This window comes from Mercenaria mercenaria, chromosome 1, assembly GCF_021730395.1.
Source record: "Mercenaria mercenaria strain notata chromosome 1, MADL_Memer_1, whole genome shotgun sequence".
Taxonomy (NCBI): Eukaryota; Metazoa; Mollusca; class Bivalvia; order Venerida; family Veneridae; genus Mercenaria; species Mercenaria mercenaria.
This window is the reverse complement of record NC_069361.1, coordinates 83,852,783-83,869,793: the sequence shown is the minus strand read 5'-3', so window position 1 is coordinate 83,869,793 and position 17,011 is coordinate 83,852,783. Positions and strand designations below refer to the sequence as shown.

The 17,011-nt window shown below is 35.0% G+C and overlaps 1 protein-coding gene across 6 annotated transcripts in view; it reads right to left on the bottom strand.

Moving 5' to 3' along the window:
• The window catches only part of LOC123532089 (calcium permeable stress-gated cation channel 1-like), a 156,243-nt gene that overhangs the window by 103,013 nt on the left and 36,219 nt on the right, over window positions 1-17,011 (bottom strand). For 4 of the 6 annotated variants that reach the window (XM_053552706.1, XM_053552720.1, XM_053552722.1 and 1 more), the window contains 11 exons: window positions 16,827-16,935; window positions 15,481-15,554; window positions 12,018-12,098; window positions 9,881-10,007; window positions 9,493-9,626; window positions 6,770-6,829; window positions 5,701-5,826; window positions 4,647-4,800; window positions 3,690-3,796; window positions 2,084-2,170; window positions 1,355-1,411 (listed from right to left, as the gene is read on the bottom strand). In XM_053552706.1, the coding sequence (XP_053408681.1) occupies window positions 1,355-1,411; window positions 2,084-2,170; window positions 3,690-3,796; window positions 4,647-4,800; window positions 5,701-5,826; window positions 6,770-6,829; window positions 9,493-9,626; window positions 9,881-10,007; window positions 12,018-12,098; window positions 15,481-15,554; window positions 16,827-16,935 (1,116 nt within the window). The remainder of the gene's footprint in view (window positions 1-1,354; window positions 1,412-2,083; window positions 2,171-3,689; window positions 3,797-4,646; window positions 4,801-5,700; window positions 5,827-6,769; window positions 6,830-9,492; window positions 9,627-9,880; window positions 10,008-12,017; window positions 12,099-15,480; window positions 15,555-16,826; window positions 16,936-17,011) is intronic. The other 2 variants (XM_053552725.1, XM_045313449.2) reach the window with 1 other exon arrangement.

Genomic DNA, 17,011 nt, shown 5'->3' with positions numbered 1-17,011 from the left:
ACGGATTTTAAGGGGGAGGAAGGGATGGGGGCCCCTGACCATCTCCTCAAAATACACCCATGATACTGAGCAGTGAATTTTAACATGTTAGATAACTATCAAATAGAAAATATTAAGAAATATTACGATTTTTAGGCTCCGCTAAATTATGACCACGCCCGCGACCTTGTGATTTAATTGCAAGATATCTGGTGTGTCTGCTGCCCAGAGGAGAATATTTATGATAGTGCCAGTGTAAACAGATAATATAAAACGTTTAAATTGGCATTTAATGACTTTTGAGTGTTCCAGTTAGTCTGACTTGGATAGCTTTTCAATGTTTGAATCATATTTAGTGTTTTTTAACCTATGATAGTTTGATTGACACAATTGTTGACCTATACCGCGACATTAGTGATGTGACGTCACACGATAACAATGGCTGACTGTTGTTGTTCGAAGTACACATGGATGTTTCTTGAATGATATCTTATTCATTTTCACAAAGTTATTGATACATATGACATGAAATATTGTGGTAAAGGCAAGAAATACACTGTTGTGTTGTTTCTTGTTTAATGAGGTTACGTTGAATGTCAAGTACCGCGACATTACAGATGAATGGTATAAAGATATTTTGCAAGTCTGTATCAAATCAAACCATAAATGAAGTCTCTATATGGCTGCAAAAGCAAAAATAGCAAATTTTGGCCCTTAAAGGAGCCATAACTGTTGAACCCATGATGGGATCTGGCCAGTTTTCGAAAGGAACTGAGATATTATGCCAATAAAAGTTTTATTAAAATCAATTGCAAAATGTGGTCTCTATCGTGTTCACAAGCCAAAAATAGAAAATTTTGGCCCATTAAACTAAGTTTACAAGAAATTGTGGACGAACGGATGGACGCCGACGGACGAAGGGTGATCACAAAAGCTCACCTTGTCACTACGTGACAGGTGAGCTAAAAATATATGTAAAGTATCCTATGAATTCAGGATTAGAACCACGGTTGTTTTTAAATATATAGATTCTAACTGAACAATTTTTTTTTATCAAATTAAAAAATAAGCTTATCAATAAATATTATGCAGGGTTCTGACATATGATACATGTCTGAAACATCCAAGTAGTCACAGACTAATTTTTTAAAACTAATTTCATGAAAAATGGCAGAGCACAGTAAGATGTTGGTTATCAAGACCATCATTTATGAATTGAAACCTTGTTGAAGTCATAACCATGCCTAACAATCGCCATGTTCCTAGGTTATAAAATGAAATTTGTAGACCAGTTTAAAAACTCAAGCAATGAGCATGGATCCAGTGGCTGCATTTTAAATTACCAATTTAAAAAGTGTATGTGATTATTACTTACTTCCATTTTGTGGTCTTGCCTTTTTCCAGGACAAAAATATCAAACAGTGCTTTGGCGCTGAAAAATGGAAAAATACTGGATATAGACAAATGTATATGGTGTTGGAAATACAAATGTCTGGGTCAGACATTAACAACCACTGTATTTTATATATAGGAAAGTGGACCAATATAAACAGCCAACCATGACTTTTTTACCTTTGAGCTGGCTATATGAATGTTGCATGTGCTGCATTGTCTTGTACCACTGGTCATTTGTGCCAAGTTATTCCAAAATCCCATCATGTACAACAAAGTTAGGCATCAAACAAGAACAACTGTATACACTTTAAATTTCCTTAGAAAATGACATGTCCTGAACCTTTGAGCCATTTACATGGTTTCTGCACAAGACATATCCATTTGAGCCGTGCCATGAGAAAACCAACATAGTGGCTTTGCGACCAGCATGGATCCAGACCAGCTTGCGCATCCGCGCAGTCTGGTCAGGATCCATGCTGTTCGCTAACAGTTTCTCCAATTCCAATAGGCTTTAAAAGCGAACAGCATGGAGCCTGACCAGACTGCGCGGATGCGCAGGCTGGTCTGGATCCATGCTGGTCGCAAAGCCACTATGTTGGTTTTCCCATGGCACGGCTCATTTGTTATGATGAATATGATGAAGTATAAAATATGGCAACTAAAATAAACCTAGATAAACATGCAGGATAATAGTAACGGCAAAACAAACCTGGTTAAACCAAGAGATGGCAGGATGAGAACCATAAGTAACAAAAATATAAATGTCTTCAGCATGACAGCATGATGCTCTGAGCTCCTGAAATAGAACAAGGTGAAATGTATGTAACAAAAAGTAAGTGTCTTCACTGTTCTGAATATGAATAAAATTGAATATGGTTTACATCACATTCAAAATATCTTCAGCTTGACAGCATGGTGCTCTTTAGGTAGAAAATGTGGTATTTACTGTGCTAGTTTAAGAAGGTTTTCTCTATGATTTTATCCAACGACCTAATTAATGCTTTTAAGTTTGATTACAGTAGTCTTGAGCCTTCTTTACTTATTTTCTAAACATTTTGTCTCAAGATCAATGTGACCCTGACCTTTGACCTACTGACCCACAAAAGCATGTCAAATCAGATTTGATACAGTCATAAGCCCAAGCACTCGCAACTTACTGATCGGAAACTATTGTCAGTAGCGTGATCACTGTGACCTTGACCTTTGACCTACTGACCATCAAAAGGGAATAAAATTAAATTTAATAGTCATAGGCTCAAGCCCTCTCAACTTATAGATTGTAACCATTTTCTATAGGGTGATCACTGTGACCTTGACCATTCTCAAACAGACTCCCAAAAACAATAGAGGCCTTCTAATACATATACACAATCATTCAAGAAGCTTGACAGTCTAATTAATTGTAAATTGTTTTCAGTGTCAATGTCACTGTAATCTTGACCTCTGACCTACCTTTCCTGAAACAATAGGGGGTCAACTCATTACCTTACCACAAAAACTGGATAACTGCATTAACAGAAAGATGCATTTATCCACCTTTTGCACTGAGGTTACAATCTTATGAATGAGGGCAATCATCCTATGAAGTCTGACCACTGCAGGCTTAGGCATTCTTTACCTAATTATCAGAAACCAATTTGAAAATGGTCTGCCTACAATCTGACAGACATAACAACCTAACAAGCAACATTACCAAAACAATATACCCTCTTCTTTGACATTGGGCATAGATTTTAACTAAGAAATAATTTATAGTAAAACAGTGTTTTAACACTATTTATACACCATGGGCAGTTATACACTGAGTGTAATAATTTCACAAGGGCGAATCCTGAGTGAATTACTTCGTATGATGTATAACAGCCGGAGTGTATAAATAGTGTTAAAACACGGTTTTGCTATAAATTATTTCGATTCTAATATGTCATTTATTGTAATATTTAGACAAAATGTGATAGAACTGTTTCTTCGTGGATGTATGGCGCCAAACGGTAGTCGTCACGTTCCTTTGTTTATACACACCTGGACCGAAATGGTAATATGTCTTGTGGAATAGCTCAGTTAGAGTGCAAATGATGGCAAATTATTCTGCACAGTGAATTACCAACACAGTGTATGTGTGAATAAATCAAAATAGTTGTGCTGTGACATTTCATTTTAAATTTGTTTTTAAGTAAAATATTTATCAAATTTGAAAGGGCTATTTCACGATGCGTACATGGCGCTAAATATCATGTCGACATGATGTCAACATAATCCTGTTGTGATGATTTAAGCATTGCCTAGTCATATTAGTATAATAAATAATACATTACCTAGTCCAGTGACCAACATACTGATCTGACCAGTAAACAATATTTGGTAGAAGGGCTGTGAAAGTCCACAGTAATAAGGTGGGTAGAAACTGTACAAGTAATGCACTCTGAAACACAAACAAAATTAGCGTAAGATACATATTTACAATGTAATTGAATTACAGTGAAACACTTTACTTGAGCAATTGATGTGGTCCCTGGTCAGTTGCCATATATGAGCCGCACCATGAGAACATAGTGCATTTGCCACCAACATGCATCCGCGCAGTCTGGTCAGGATCCATGCTGTTCGCTAACAGTTTCTCTAATTGCAACAGGCTTTGAAAGCGAACAGCATGGATCCTGACCAGACTGCGCGGGTGTGCAGGCTGGTCTGGATCCATGCTGGTCGCAAATGCACTATGTTGGTTTTCTCATGGCGCGGCTCATATTTTCTTTGAATTGCTTATAACCTTGGATAATTTGATCATTTTGCCTCATACTCATGCACCCTTGAGTTAGCAGTGGTCTACTCGATTGACAGTCATAACAAAATCACGATCTAATTTTCATTCTATAATAATGTTTGGTCAAATAGTTTGAATCTGTCTTCAAATTGTTTATACCTCATCACAGAGGGTTAAAGACAAGCTCTTGTGTCGAATGCTATCATGTGATGAAGCCATCTACTTGGATTGTGGTAGGTTGTGGGTTCTATCCACACATCCACTCATTTCTTCTAAAATATCGTTCGCGACAAATGCAGTTTTTCTACACTGATCATACTACAATTTCTGTTGAATTTCAATGACCTCAAAGTTCCATATAGAAACATTATCATACACTAAACATATCTAAAGTACTAAAACCCCAGTGAAAACTTCTAAACTGAAATCCATTTCTTAATGATTTCCACTACAGTTAAATCAATGTATGTCTTAAAATTCACAAAATTCATTTCATCAAAACAGTACTTACATGAGTTTTATCAATATAGTCTTTATAACTTAGTTTATCCAAGTTGGTTAGGATGATAGAAGGTGTGGTCAAGAAGAACAACAAGATCACTACAAAACTGTTGATTAGAATTGCCTTTAGCCACCATTTCCAACCAGACAGTGATAATTTCTGCCTGAAAAATTAACAACAGATAATATAATATCACACGGTTATATTAGTCTTAAATATATTTTATCAAATCCATCTAAAGTGGAACTACTACCTGTATTCAGCTGACATAAAACTAGACAATAGTTATAAGTAACACCCCGGTAAAAGGTACATTAGCTATACCATTCAATAACCCCAAGCTTCCAAGAAATGGGGGCATATATGCCACCCTATTTAACAAGAGGACCACAATGCGGAGCAATATACAACTGAAGGTATGAATTTTGACCCCTAAACTTGTGTGACCTTGACCTTGTAGCTAGCCATCCAGAACATGCACTAGGCACATCATCTCGATGTAGTGAACATTTGTGTCAAGTTTCTTTGAAATCCTTCAAGGGGTTCAAGAGTTACAGAGAGATGACCTTTGACCCCTAAGTGTGGCCTTGACCTTGAAGCAAGACATCCAGAACATGCGCTCTGCATGTCGTCTCGATGTAGTGAACATTTGTGTCAAGTTTCTTTGAAATCCTTCAAGGGGGTCAAGAGTTACAGAGCGGACACGAAACACACTCCTATGACCTTTGACCCCTTAGAGTGACCTTGAAGCGAGCCATCCAGAACATGTGCTCTGCATGTCGTCCTGATGTGGTGAACATTTGTGTCATGTTTCTTTGAAATCTTTCAAGGGGTTCAAGAGTTACAGAGCGGACAGGAAAAACGGACGGACAGACGGACACCGGGGGTATAACATAATACGTCCCTTCGGGCATATAACAACCTCTAATTTACCAGAAAAGAAACATGTGGTTCCCCAATCAGCCACCTTTAACTTCTAAGAGAAGATGCTATCCCATTCAACAACTTCTAACTTCCATAGAAAAGAGGCATATACTATCCCATTAAGCAACCTGAAACTTACCAATAGATATTTTCTGGTGAAGGGGCATATGTAACCTCCCACTCAACAACATTCAACTCCACATGTATAGAAGACGGCTGAGGATTCTGGGAGGCTTTACATGATGGCTGGAAGTCATTCATTATCCTGTAATATTATATACATTACATATTTTCTACCAGAAGTGTCACTTAAATGGCACTTATCAATTACGAAATCATTATGTTTAATGTACACTGAAAATGACAGTCAGAAATATATTCATACTGGCATACACATTAAAAATACTAAACTATGCTTATTTTATGATGTATTTTGAAACATTCACAGTTATTTTGCAATGTTTTCATGAAATATACTGACACTGGATCATGTAAATGTATGCATAGGGTAGACTAAATAAATATCTAGTGTACATCTACAGTAATTTCTGATCGCTTTTGATTGGAGTGACAAGGGATACTGAAGAAATGATCTTGTTACACTTAAGCAAAGCTATAGGGTTTGTTAGGATATGTAAAGTTAAAAAGCTCTGACAATTTTGTAAGATGTAATAAAGAAGAAGAAAACTTTTGAAGAGTGTGACATAAATCTAGAGTCATACTCTTGTAAAAGTATTTCAGTCAGTGGCATTCAAAAGTACCCTGTCTTTACATAAATTCATGCATTATCGCAGATTTCTTTACAGATTCTACATAACAATTATAGTTTCATGAGTAAAGGATATAAAACTGAGTTTGGTGACCAGTCTCCGAAATGCAGCTTTGTCACTGGTCGATTTTAAATTTAATTTTACAATCAACCAATCAAATTCTTGAGTTTTGAGACTGATCTCTAGTTTTAAAACTGTGAGTCAGGGTTGAAGGCATCCAGGGAATGGTCAAGGCTGACATGTACATGTATGAAGACAAAAAGCACATATTAGGAATTACACTTGCCCTGTAAACTACAATGCACCTCAGGAATCAGTTTAATTCAGTGCAAAGGTCAAGGTCAAAAGCAAAGCTTTACTATAAGTAGCCATAGAACATCATAGGTTATCAGCCATGTCTAGCACTACTGTATACATAGAGAAATATTAGCACTATGCCTGTAAAACTGCTTAGTCTCTAAAATGTTGCTACATGTTGGTACGAAATCTTTCCTAATTCTGAAACAAAATTACTGTAATCTTAAATCTTCTTCAGAAATTCTACCAATCAGGTCATAAATATGTGTTTGGTTCAATTTGTTATGTAGGCAACAAATTTTTCTTTATACAACTTGTTTATATGTTGGTTTACGTGCTTTTTTTTCTCTCCATTTTAGAAGCTGCAAATAAAAGAACCAACTGATGAGGAAACTAAACAATGCCTCAAAACATTTCTTAATTTAAATTATTCTTTAAAAATTATCTAAGAATGCTAGTTTCAATTGATTAAAGAAAATAATTGTTTCAATACATACAACCATTATATTAAACAAAAGCTGTCCGTAAGACAGCCAATGCTCGACTGTTCGAAATGTTGTCCCAGAAACAGGAATATTACCCAAAATGTTAAAATATCTATAGAGTTTCAATCCAGTATCTGCATTAGTTTTGGAGATAGTAACTTGTATGGGAAACATTAACCAGGATTTTCTATGTCCTAAAGGGGACATAATTTAGCCAAAGTACATATCAGAGTTATAGGACTGGATGCTATCACCTAGTTTTATAACCCCGAAGACACATGTGAAGTTTCATTCAATATCTGCATTAGTTTTGGAGATAGTAACTTTCATGCAAAGCTTTAACTAGGATTTAGTAAGTCCCAAAAGGGGGCATAATTTGTCCCAAATACATGTCAGAGTTCTAAGACTTGATCTTGTGATGTTGGTTTAATATTGACCTAGAAAAAGAAACAAGAGGACCATGATGGTCCTGAATTGCTCACCTCTTCCCACATGACCCAGTTTTGAGTATGACGTCGTTTTTTCTACTATTTGACATAGTGACCTAGTTTTTCAGCTCATGTGACCCAGTTTTGAACTTGACCTAGATATCATCAAGATAAAAATTCTGACCAATTTTCATGAAGATCCATTGAAAAATATGGCCTCTAGAGAGGGCACAAGGTTTTTCTATTATTTGACCTATTGACCTAGTTTTCGAAGGGACGTGACCCTGTTTTGAACCTGACCTAGATATCAACAAGGTGAACATTCTCACTAATTTTCATGAAGATCTCATGAACAATATGGCTTCTAGAGAGGTCACAAGGTTTTTCTATTTTTATACCTACTGGTCTAGTTTTTGACCGCACGTGACCCAGTTTCGAAACTGACCTAGATATCATCAAGGGGAACATTCAGACCAATTTTCATGAAGATCCATTGAAAAATATGGCCTCTAGAGAGGTCAAAAGATTTTTCTATTATTTGACCTACTGACCTAGTTTTTTGACCGCAGTTGACCCAGTTTCAAATTTGACCTAGATATCATCAAGATGAACATTCAGACCAACTTTCATACAGATCCCATGAAAAGTATGGCCTCTAGAGAGGTCACAAGGTTTTTTTTATTATTTGACCTACTGACCTAGTTTTTGATGGCACGTGACCCAGTTTCAAACTTGACCTAGCTATCATCAAGGTGAACATTCTGACCAATTTTCATGAAGATCCATTCAAGGGTATGGCCTCTAGAGAGGTCACAAGGTTTTTCTATTTTAAGACCTACTGACCTAGTTTTTGATCGCAGTTGACCCAGTTTCAAACTTGACCTATATATCATCAAGATAAACATTCAGACCAACTTTCATACAGATCCCATGAAAAATATGGCCTCTAGAGAGGTCACAAGGTTTTTTCATTATTTGACCTACTGACCTACTTTTTGATGGCACGTGACCCACTTTCAAACTAGACCTAGATATCATCAAGATGAACATTCTGACCACTTTTTATGAAGATCCATTCACAAGTATGGCCTCTAGAGAGGTCACAAGGTTTTTCTATTTTTAGACCTACTGACCTAGTTTTTGACCGCATGTGACCCAGTTTCAAACCTGACCTAGATATCATCAAGATAAACATTCAGACCAACTTTCATACAGATCCCATGAAAAATATGGCCTTTAGAGAGGTCACAAGGTTTTTCTATTATTTGACCTACTGACCTGGTTTTTGACGGCACGTGACCCAGTTTCGAACTTGATCTAGATATCATCAAGGTGAATATTCTGACCAATTTTCATGAAGATCTTGTGAAATATATGGCCTCTAGAGAGGTCAAAAGGTTTTTCTATTTTTAGACCTACTGACCTAGTTTTTGACCGCTTGTGACCCAGTTTCGAACCTGACCTAGATATCATCAAGATGAACATTCTGACCAATTTTCATAAAGACCCCATGAAAAATGTGACCTCTAGAGTGGTCACAAGCAAAAGTTTACACACGGACGGACGGACGCACGCACGGACGGACGACGGACGCTGCGCGATCACAAAAGCTCACCTGTGAGCTAAAAATAAGTTTCAAAGCTAAAAGCCTTCAAATGACAGCTATACGTACTTGCATGCAAAACTTTAACCAAGAGAGAAGCCGACGCGGCACGCCAATGCCAACGCCAGGGTGAGTAGAATAGCTCAGATTATTCTTCAAAAAGTTGAGCAAAAAATGGTACATGTAGTTGGCCATTATCTATTTTAAAATGTTAATCAATTACTAATCAGTCACACCAGTGTGTTAGTTATGAACAGGTCTGAATCATTCTAAATTGAAAGAAAACCTAAATTCTATAAATAGGAAAGCAAGTGACTACAAATCATCAGGTGTGAAATCAAGGCTCACCTTTCTGCCATAGTTACATTCTCGAATGTAACAAAACCTACACCAAGAGAACTCTTGTAAGCATTCACTTTCTCCTTCTCACATTCTTCTGCCAGTCTGTTCTCCTCGTCTCCATAGTACGTTATAGCATCCAACTGATGAATACATGTAAAAAGTGTGAAAGTGTGTATCATTAACATTCAAATTGCAACCAAATGTTACATTTATATTTAAGAGCTATTTTATGAAAAATGCGAGAAATGTTTTGCTAATTTACTTTTTAAAGTAGTAAAAACAAAAGTTAATGTATTATCTCCAGAGGTAAAACAATTTGTCTAAAATTTCCAATGCCCTACAATCAAATACTTCATCCTTAAAAAAATATTTTGGAAATCAAACAAAGTCTCACCTCAACACAACCACAGGACTCTGCACAGAAAAGACACTGACCACAGGTGTAAGGCTTAACAGTTGGACGATGTCCAGTTTTCTGTAACTCGATTTCAGAGTTCATACGGGCCTCTTTAGCTGCAGCTCTAAAATGATAAACATTGCGAAAAATCATTAAGTTAAATCAATCTCTTATACATACTGACAACACTACCATCACTTAAGATAATGTTTTATATTAACTGAGGTAATTTTATTACCATAAAAACAGGATCTCTGGTTTCATCAAACAATAATGAGATGAAGAAAAAGCAATACTAGATTCATAAAAAAAAACTCGACCGAAAGACAAACTCAACCATAAAAGCAATCATTTATAGTAAATTACTGATAGCCTGATCATCAATGGCTCGAGCATCCTGGTGCACTCAAGCAATTAATGTGATCCCCAGCCTTTTTTCCATACTTTTCTATGTTTTTATCACTCAAACCCTGGACAACTCAAGGATTTTGCTCATTCTTTGGGACCTCAACTGATCAGAGTTTTACTGTAATACATTTTACCTGATAAATTATTCAACAGGCCGTACAGGCCAGGTGTATTCCCTTGGTGTAAAAATATCATATCTACCTTTTTAATTATTTATGTGAATAATTACATACCAATGAATTACACCAATAATTTACAAATATAGCAAGACATCACAAGAAAAAATTCAGCAAATGAATATACCAGCAGAGATTGGAGATAAAAAAGCCACTACTTCTACTTCTATTAATTGGATTTTTTTGTCACTGCAGAATGAGCCTTTATGATATACTTTTAAATGAAATATTGAGAAATATTGAAGAAATATAATGCATATTTTTTATTGTATTTATTTTTTACTGCAATGAAACATATTTTTAATATTTTCACTGATTTTCCGGAACTTTTTTAATATTCTTGGGCAGTGACCTTGGCATCATTTGAAAAGGAAAATGTATATGGAAAGTGAAGTGAAGTGAAGTATTACAAGTCAAAATTTCTTATAAAATTAAAAATTTACGATGACGGTACATTCTATCCAGTCTGTATTGTATGAATAAGAGTACATGGCATTTAATCCTCTGCAAAGGGGCATCACAAGGGAGACAATTTCACATTTTCGATTTGAAATGCCAGAAAGTAAAACCGCAACAAAATGTTGAAATTGTCCAGAACTGAGAGTTGTCCACAACTCGTACAACTACACTTTCATATCTAATACCTTCACTGATTCTCTAAAGGTAATGTTTTCTGTTTATATCTAAAATAAGACTAAATTTTGGCTGTATGGAAAGTGTATATGTTGTTGTTGACACTCATTCTAAATATAAACAAACAATGTTTTCAATCATTTGTGTACATGTATATAATAAACAGAAAATTTAAGTTTTTACAAAGACTAAGGTTTTCCTTTTCATCTCATAGGATGAAAAAGTAAATGTCGTATTTCATTCATGGCTACGCCACAAAATAAATGTGAAATATTTTATTTTCATACCATTCCATGAAAATAAAAAAACATATTCAATGAAAAAACTTGAATATCCTCTAATGCATATACTGCCTTTTTTTTAAAACATATTTTGACATGAATGTATTCTGATGACACAACTACCTAACAAATTAGTAATATATAAATATATGGCAGCGTGTGTGACATTGATATTGTCAACCCGAGGGCAGAATGTCACCAGAGGCGAAAGCCGAGTGGTGACATTCCGCTGCCATATGATATTTATTTTTAAATTATTATACCGAACAAAATTAAGTACATAAAAAAGTTAAAAAATGTTTTTAATTCATTTCATTCAACAGGCGCCTGTGTACACATTGAATAGTGACGTCACTACTATATATGTACATGGGAGACAATCATTGCATGATTTGGCTAAAAAATTGAAGCAGTTATTTGCCCTTATATGACATTCAAAATATTGGCCTGGTCACATGACCCGACAGTCAATTTCGCTTGGTCACGTGTCAAAAAGGTTGAACATTTTTTTGATAGTCAATATATCTCATTCTCGGGTAATGGGATTTTATCATTGTACCCAAAAGTGAGGTATAATAACAGAAACTATTATAGGCCAGCAAGTATAACATTTCACTTTTCAAACATAAAATTTACCTTTTAGTATCAAGTTCCATGAGACGTTCAACATCGTAAGCAAACTGTACGTCCTGTACATGTACCTCCGGATAACCCTCCCTGAAATATGTATAACCTGTATAGATATATCTGAAAAAAATCCTACACTGCACTTATATCAACAAGCCTTTTCACTCAGTATTTGTAACTTTGAATTCCCTCCTGGAACTCAAAATTGTAATAATTTATTTACAGTGAAAATGCATTTGTTACACATACAGCTGCAGGTGTTTGATTTAAACCTACACATTCAGCAATTACCATTACTTTGCCTAATTTATCATGTTAGATACAGGCAGTATATTGCATGCTGCTGGTCAAGATTAAGCATTCTGAAGGGATATTAGAATCCTTGGGGGATAGAGTACATCACAAGCCTTCTATTTTACATTTATTTCACTACAGCCTTTTCGAGTTTCTTCCTGGTTTTGAAAGCTACAAACTTACCTTAAAAGTTTTAAAAGTGGTATATTGTACATGTACTTGCTATTTTTTAATTTATGTTTAATCATCATGATTTCATTTTTTCATAGTAAAATCTCTCTGTATATTGGTTAATTGAATTCTTCAATATTAAAATATACTGAAAAATTAAAAATTTTGATTTACCATACTTCAAGTTTTTTAAAATAATATATAAAATCAATACCATAATCAAGTGCTGTTTATACAAATTCCAGAAAATAGGACTAACAACACTGTCTGTAGATTTTAATTTGCTAAGAGCTTTGTAAAGACAAATTTACCAGAAATCCACAAAGATGCAGAACATGTCTTACTAAGTGTTTACCAGTAACTGTCATTAAACAGAGATCTCTTACTTCCTTCAATTTACATGCATCAAAATAAATCAATTTACAATACTGCTCTTTATTAGTAAAGTCTGATCCAAAGTTAGTCTAATTGAATGCAGTTTTAAAACAAAATTTATTTATTTGGGCAAAATTTACTATATCCCATTGAAGATACTTAAGACAAAGGTGCTATTTTTTTAAATTTTCAAATTGGCCTACATGCAAAATGTAGCAATTACTTTTAATTTGTTTAGTCCTGGTTTTAAGTCTCTCTGATACAATGTAAGTCAAATGGTGACCTTCCAACTTTTCTGGTTTTTTTTGTTTGTTTTTTTTTTTTTTGTTGGGTTTAACGTTGCACCGACACAATTTTAGATCATATGGCGACTTTCCAGCTTTGATGGTGGAGGAAGACCCCAAGTGCCCCTTCGTGCATTATTTCATCACAAGCGGGCACCTGGGTAGAACCACCGACCTTCCATAAGCCAGCTGGATGGCTTCCTCACATGAAGAATTCAAGCCCCGAGTGAGGCTCGAACTCACATCGATGAGGGGCAAGTGATTTGAAGTCAGCGATCTTAACCACTCGGCCACGGAGGCCCCTTTCTGTTGTTGGAAAACCCCATGTGCCCCTGTGGAAATTATTTCCAGTATGGGTAGAACTGCCCATTATTCATAAGCCGGCTTCCTTCCATGGAAGAATTCTACAAAAAATGTAGTTTTAAATTCACATTGTTGAGGGAAATGTGGATTGAAGCCAGCAACTATAAACAGGAAGAAATGCTTAATCATAGAATTATTTGAAAGACATTAAATTTTCCTATCTATTCATGAAGAGGTTTTTAAAATCTGGCTACTACTGAAAATGATATGACAGTCTGAAATGGAGACAACCATTTATATGTTTATGAAATCAATTACACATAGATGAACTATTTATTAGTAAATACTATGGCAGTAGATTTGTGTCTATGTTCGATTTTTATATTATGTTCAATAATCGGACACATATGCGTTAAGTTGTTTATATTTCTGTTCAGTTATTGCACACAAATAATCATGTTCATGTTACGTTTGTTCGATGATAAAAACAAATGTATTTGATCATTGCACATTCGCATATTATTGAACATAACATAAAAATCGAACATAGACAAATCTACTGCCATATACTTCTGTCATTTCTTGAGTTTAATATGTAAAGCAGGATAATGTCTTTCATTGTAGATAGAGAAAAGTTGAGAAATTCCTTTGTCAGAATTTAGGAATTACAGCCTAAATAATTATCTGAAAATAAAAATTAAATCTGCCATTTTGTTTTACACTGCTGTGGAAACAAACTGGACACCACATTAATCAAATATTTCACAATTCATCAAACTGATTTTGAAAATATATTCATTCACTGCCTTCAATGATTCATGTATATAATATGACATAACAGAATGAACACAAGAACAACATTGCCTTTCCTTAAATCACTCGACCTCAGATGCCCAAATGATTACATAAAAACACTTACAACAGAATACAGTAAACTCAATATTCTTATGGGACTAATTTTCATTGATTCTGCAGCTGTGTCGGGTCTAAACACAAATTAAGTCCTAACAAACAATTTAAATTCCTATTTATTGTAACATCAACAAGCGGGCCATGACGACCATGATGGGCCCAGATCGCTCACTTGACATTCACATATGGATTGAATAACTTTGGAATAAGAACTTGTCTTATTTTAAAATCATGCAAGCAGTATCAGTAGAGAAGATTTTCAAGGTTTTCCAAACAGTCTTATAGGGAAAACTAGCCCTGACCCCTGGAGGATGTGTTTTTTTTTAACGAAAAAGAATTATTTGGAGAAATTTGGTAGAGAGTCACCCAAGGAAAGAACATTACTGTGAAATTACTTTGACATCGGGTCTGCAGTTTCAAAAAAGATGGTTTTTGAAGTTTTCCATATACAGCAATAGAGGGGAAATTAGTCCCGCCCCCATTTTTAACAAAACAGAATGAGTAAAGGAATTTGGCAGAGGGTTACCATGGAAACATTGCTGAAAAATTATTTTGAAATTGGACCAGCAATTTCAGAGAGGACATTCAAAGCTTTCCAGATAGCCATATCGGGAAAACTTGCTCTGCCCCTTGGAGGCCATGTTTTTAATGAAACAGAATGACACAGAGGAATTTAGTACAAGGTCACACAAGAAAATTTCTTAGAGACTATTGCAAAACAGGGCTAGCAATTCCTAAGGAAAAGATTTTAAAATTTTTTCCATTTGGCTGCAATGGCAACCAGAATTCTGTATGGATGATCTAAATTTTAAGGAATCTGAAAGGAGACCACCTAAAGAACATTCCTGTGAAGTTTGCTTGAAAATAAAAAAGTGCTTCAGAAGGACATGTTCTTAAAATAAATTGTGGAGGTCAGGACAAATGACCAGACAAAAGGACAACAGTCAGATAGATGAACAAACATCTAAAAATCCTGAAAGCTCACCTTGAGCACTTCATGCTCAAGCAAGCTAAAAATCCACAAATTAATGTCCCAATGAAATAGCCATAGCCACTTATATGCAAAAACCACAAAATTAAATGTCCACAAAATTAAAAGAATTCAAAGTATATATATATATAATACCACTCACTGAAAATGCTGCATGATAACATTCCTGTAGCATTTATCTGTAGGTATGTTGGCTATCATCAGGGTTTTGGAGACCTGAAATATAAAAGATCCTGTTGAAATATCAGACAAAAGATAAGACTTCTTCATAATACTAGAAGAGACATTGTCCATCATCTGTTATAGAAAGGAATACTTAAGATACACACCTACTGATAAGTTTGGAAATAACATCAAAAAAGCTAAAATCAGTTTGTATTTGTTTGAAAACCACCAACACTAAGAACCTAAAATTTATAACTGGAAATATAAACAATAACTTTATACACATCATGTAAATATAAATTTACCAAAATTATGTGCTTTAACAGTACTTAAAGTTTAAAATAGTATATACTAAATGTATGTACAGCTAAACATAGTACAAGAGGGTCATGATGACACAAGATTGCTCACCTGAGTAATATGAGCTACATATCATCAATAACAAGAAATTAGGTCAGAAGGTAAAATACAGTATAAGTATTGAAATCTTTGTGAAAATTTCAAATGTCAAACTGATGCTAAAATATTAAGAAAGTAGGTCAGTCGGTCACATTCATGGGCATTGAAAGTCAGTTTTAAGATTGGTGTGCAGAACTGTATATGTCATCCAAATTTCAAGGCTGTATCTTAAAAAAACAAGAAAGTAGGTCAGTAGGTCAATGTCACAGTCAAGTGACCCCTTAGTACTTGGGGTCATCAGGTAATTATAATTAAACAGTCTAGGATATATGATCAGATAATTTTTTAAGTATTTTTTCCTATATAACTCATATACTAAGTGACCCCATGGGGCTGAGCTTTAAATGGACCCTAGGTCATGATTTGAACAATCTTAGTTAAGGACCACTAGACAATGCCACATGTTAAATATCTAAGCTCTGTGCCTCTCGGTTTCAGAGAAGAACATTTTTATGTTTTTCCTGTAGAACTCTATGTAAATTTAAGGGACCGCGGGGTGGGACCAATATAGACTCTGGGATCATAACTTGAATAATCTTGGTAAAAGTCCACTAGACAATGCCACAGTAGTTTTGAAGAAGATTTTTTTAGAAATTGTTGACGGACGCATGACGGACAACTGACGACAACCATTAAGCGGTCACAAAAGCTCACCTTGAGCCTTTGGCTCAGGTGAGCTAATAAATGTTTACAACCACTAAAAAACTGGAAGTTTTTTTACAACTTACTATTACTGCATGACATTTAATAATGAAGGCTGCCGAACATACGCAATTAATTTATATATTTAGTAATGTTAAATACATTTCATGAGGATTTTCTATTGTTGAAAAATGATGTTAAGCCCAAATCAAAACAAAGTACCTGTTCATCATCATCAAATGTGAGATTTACAGAGAAATGTCTCATGAATATCACAGCTAGTACCAGAAACACTACAGCCAGGATTGCATGGATCCAAAGGAGGTTGGACCTGAAATATGAGAAAATATTAGCAACAAAAACAGACATTAATGGTTTGTAAAAGATATATTGAAGTACTACCACTC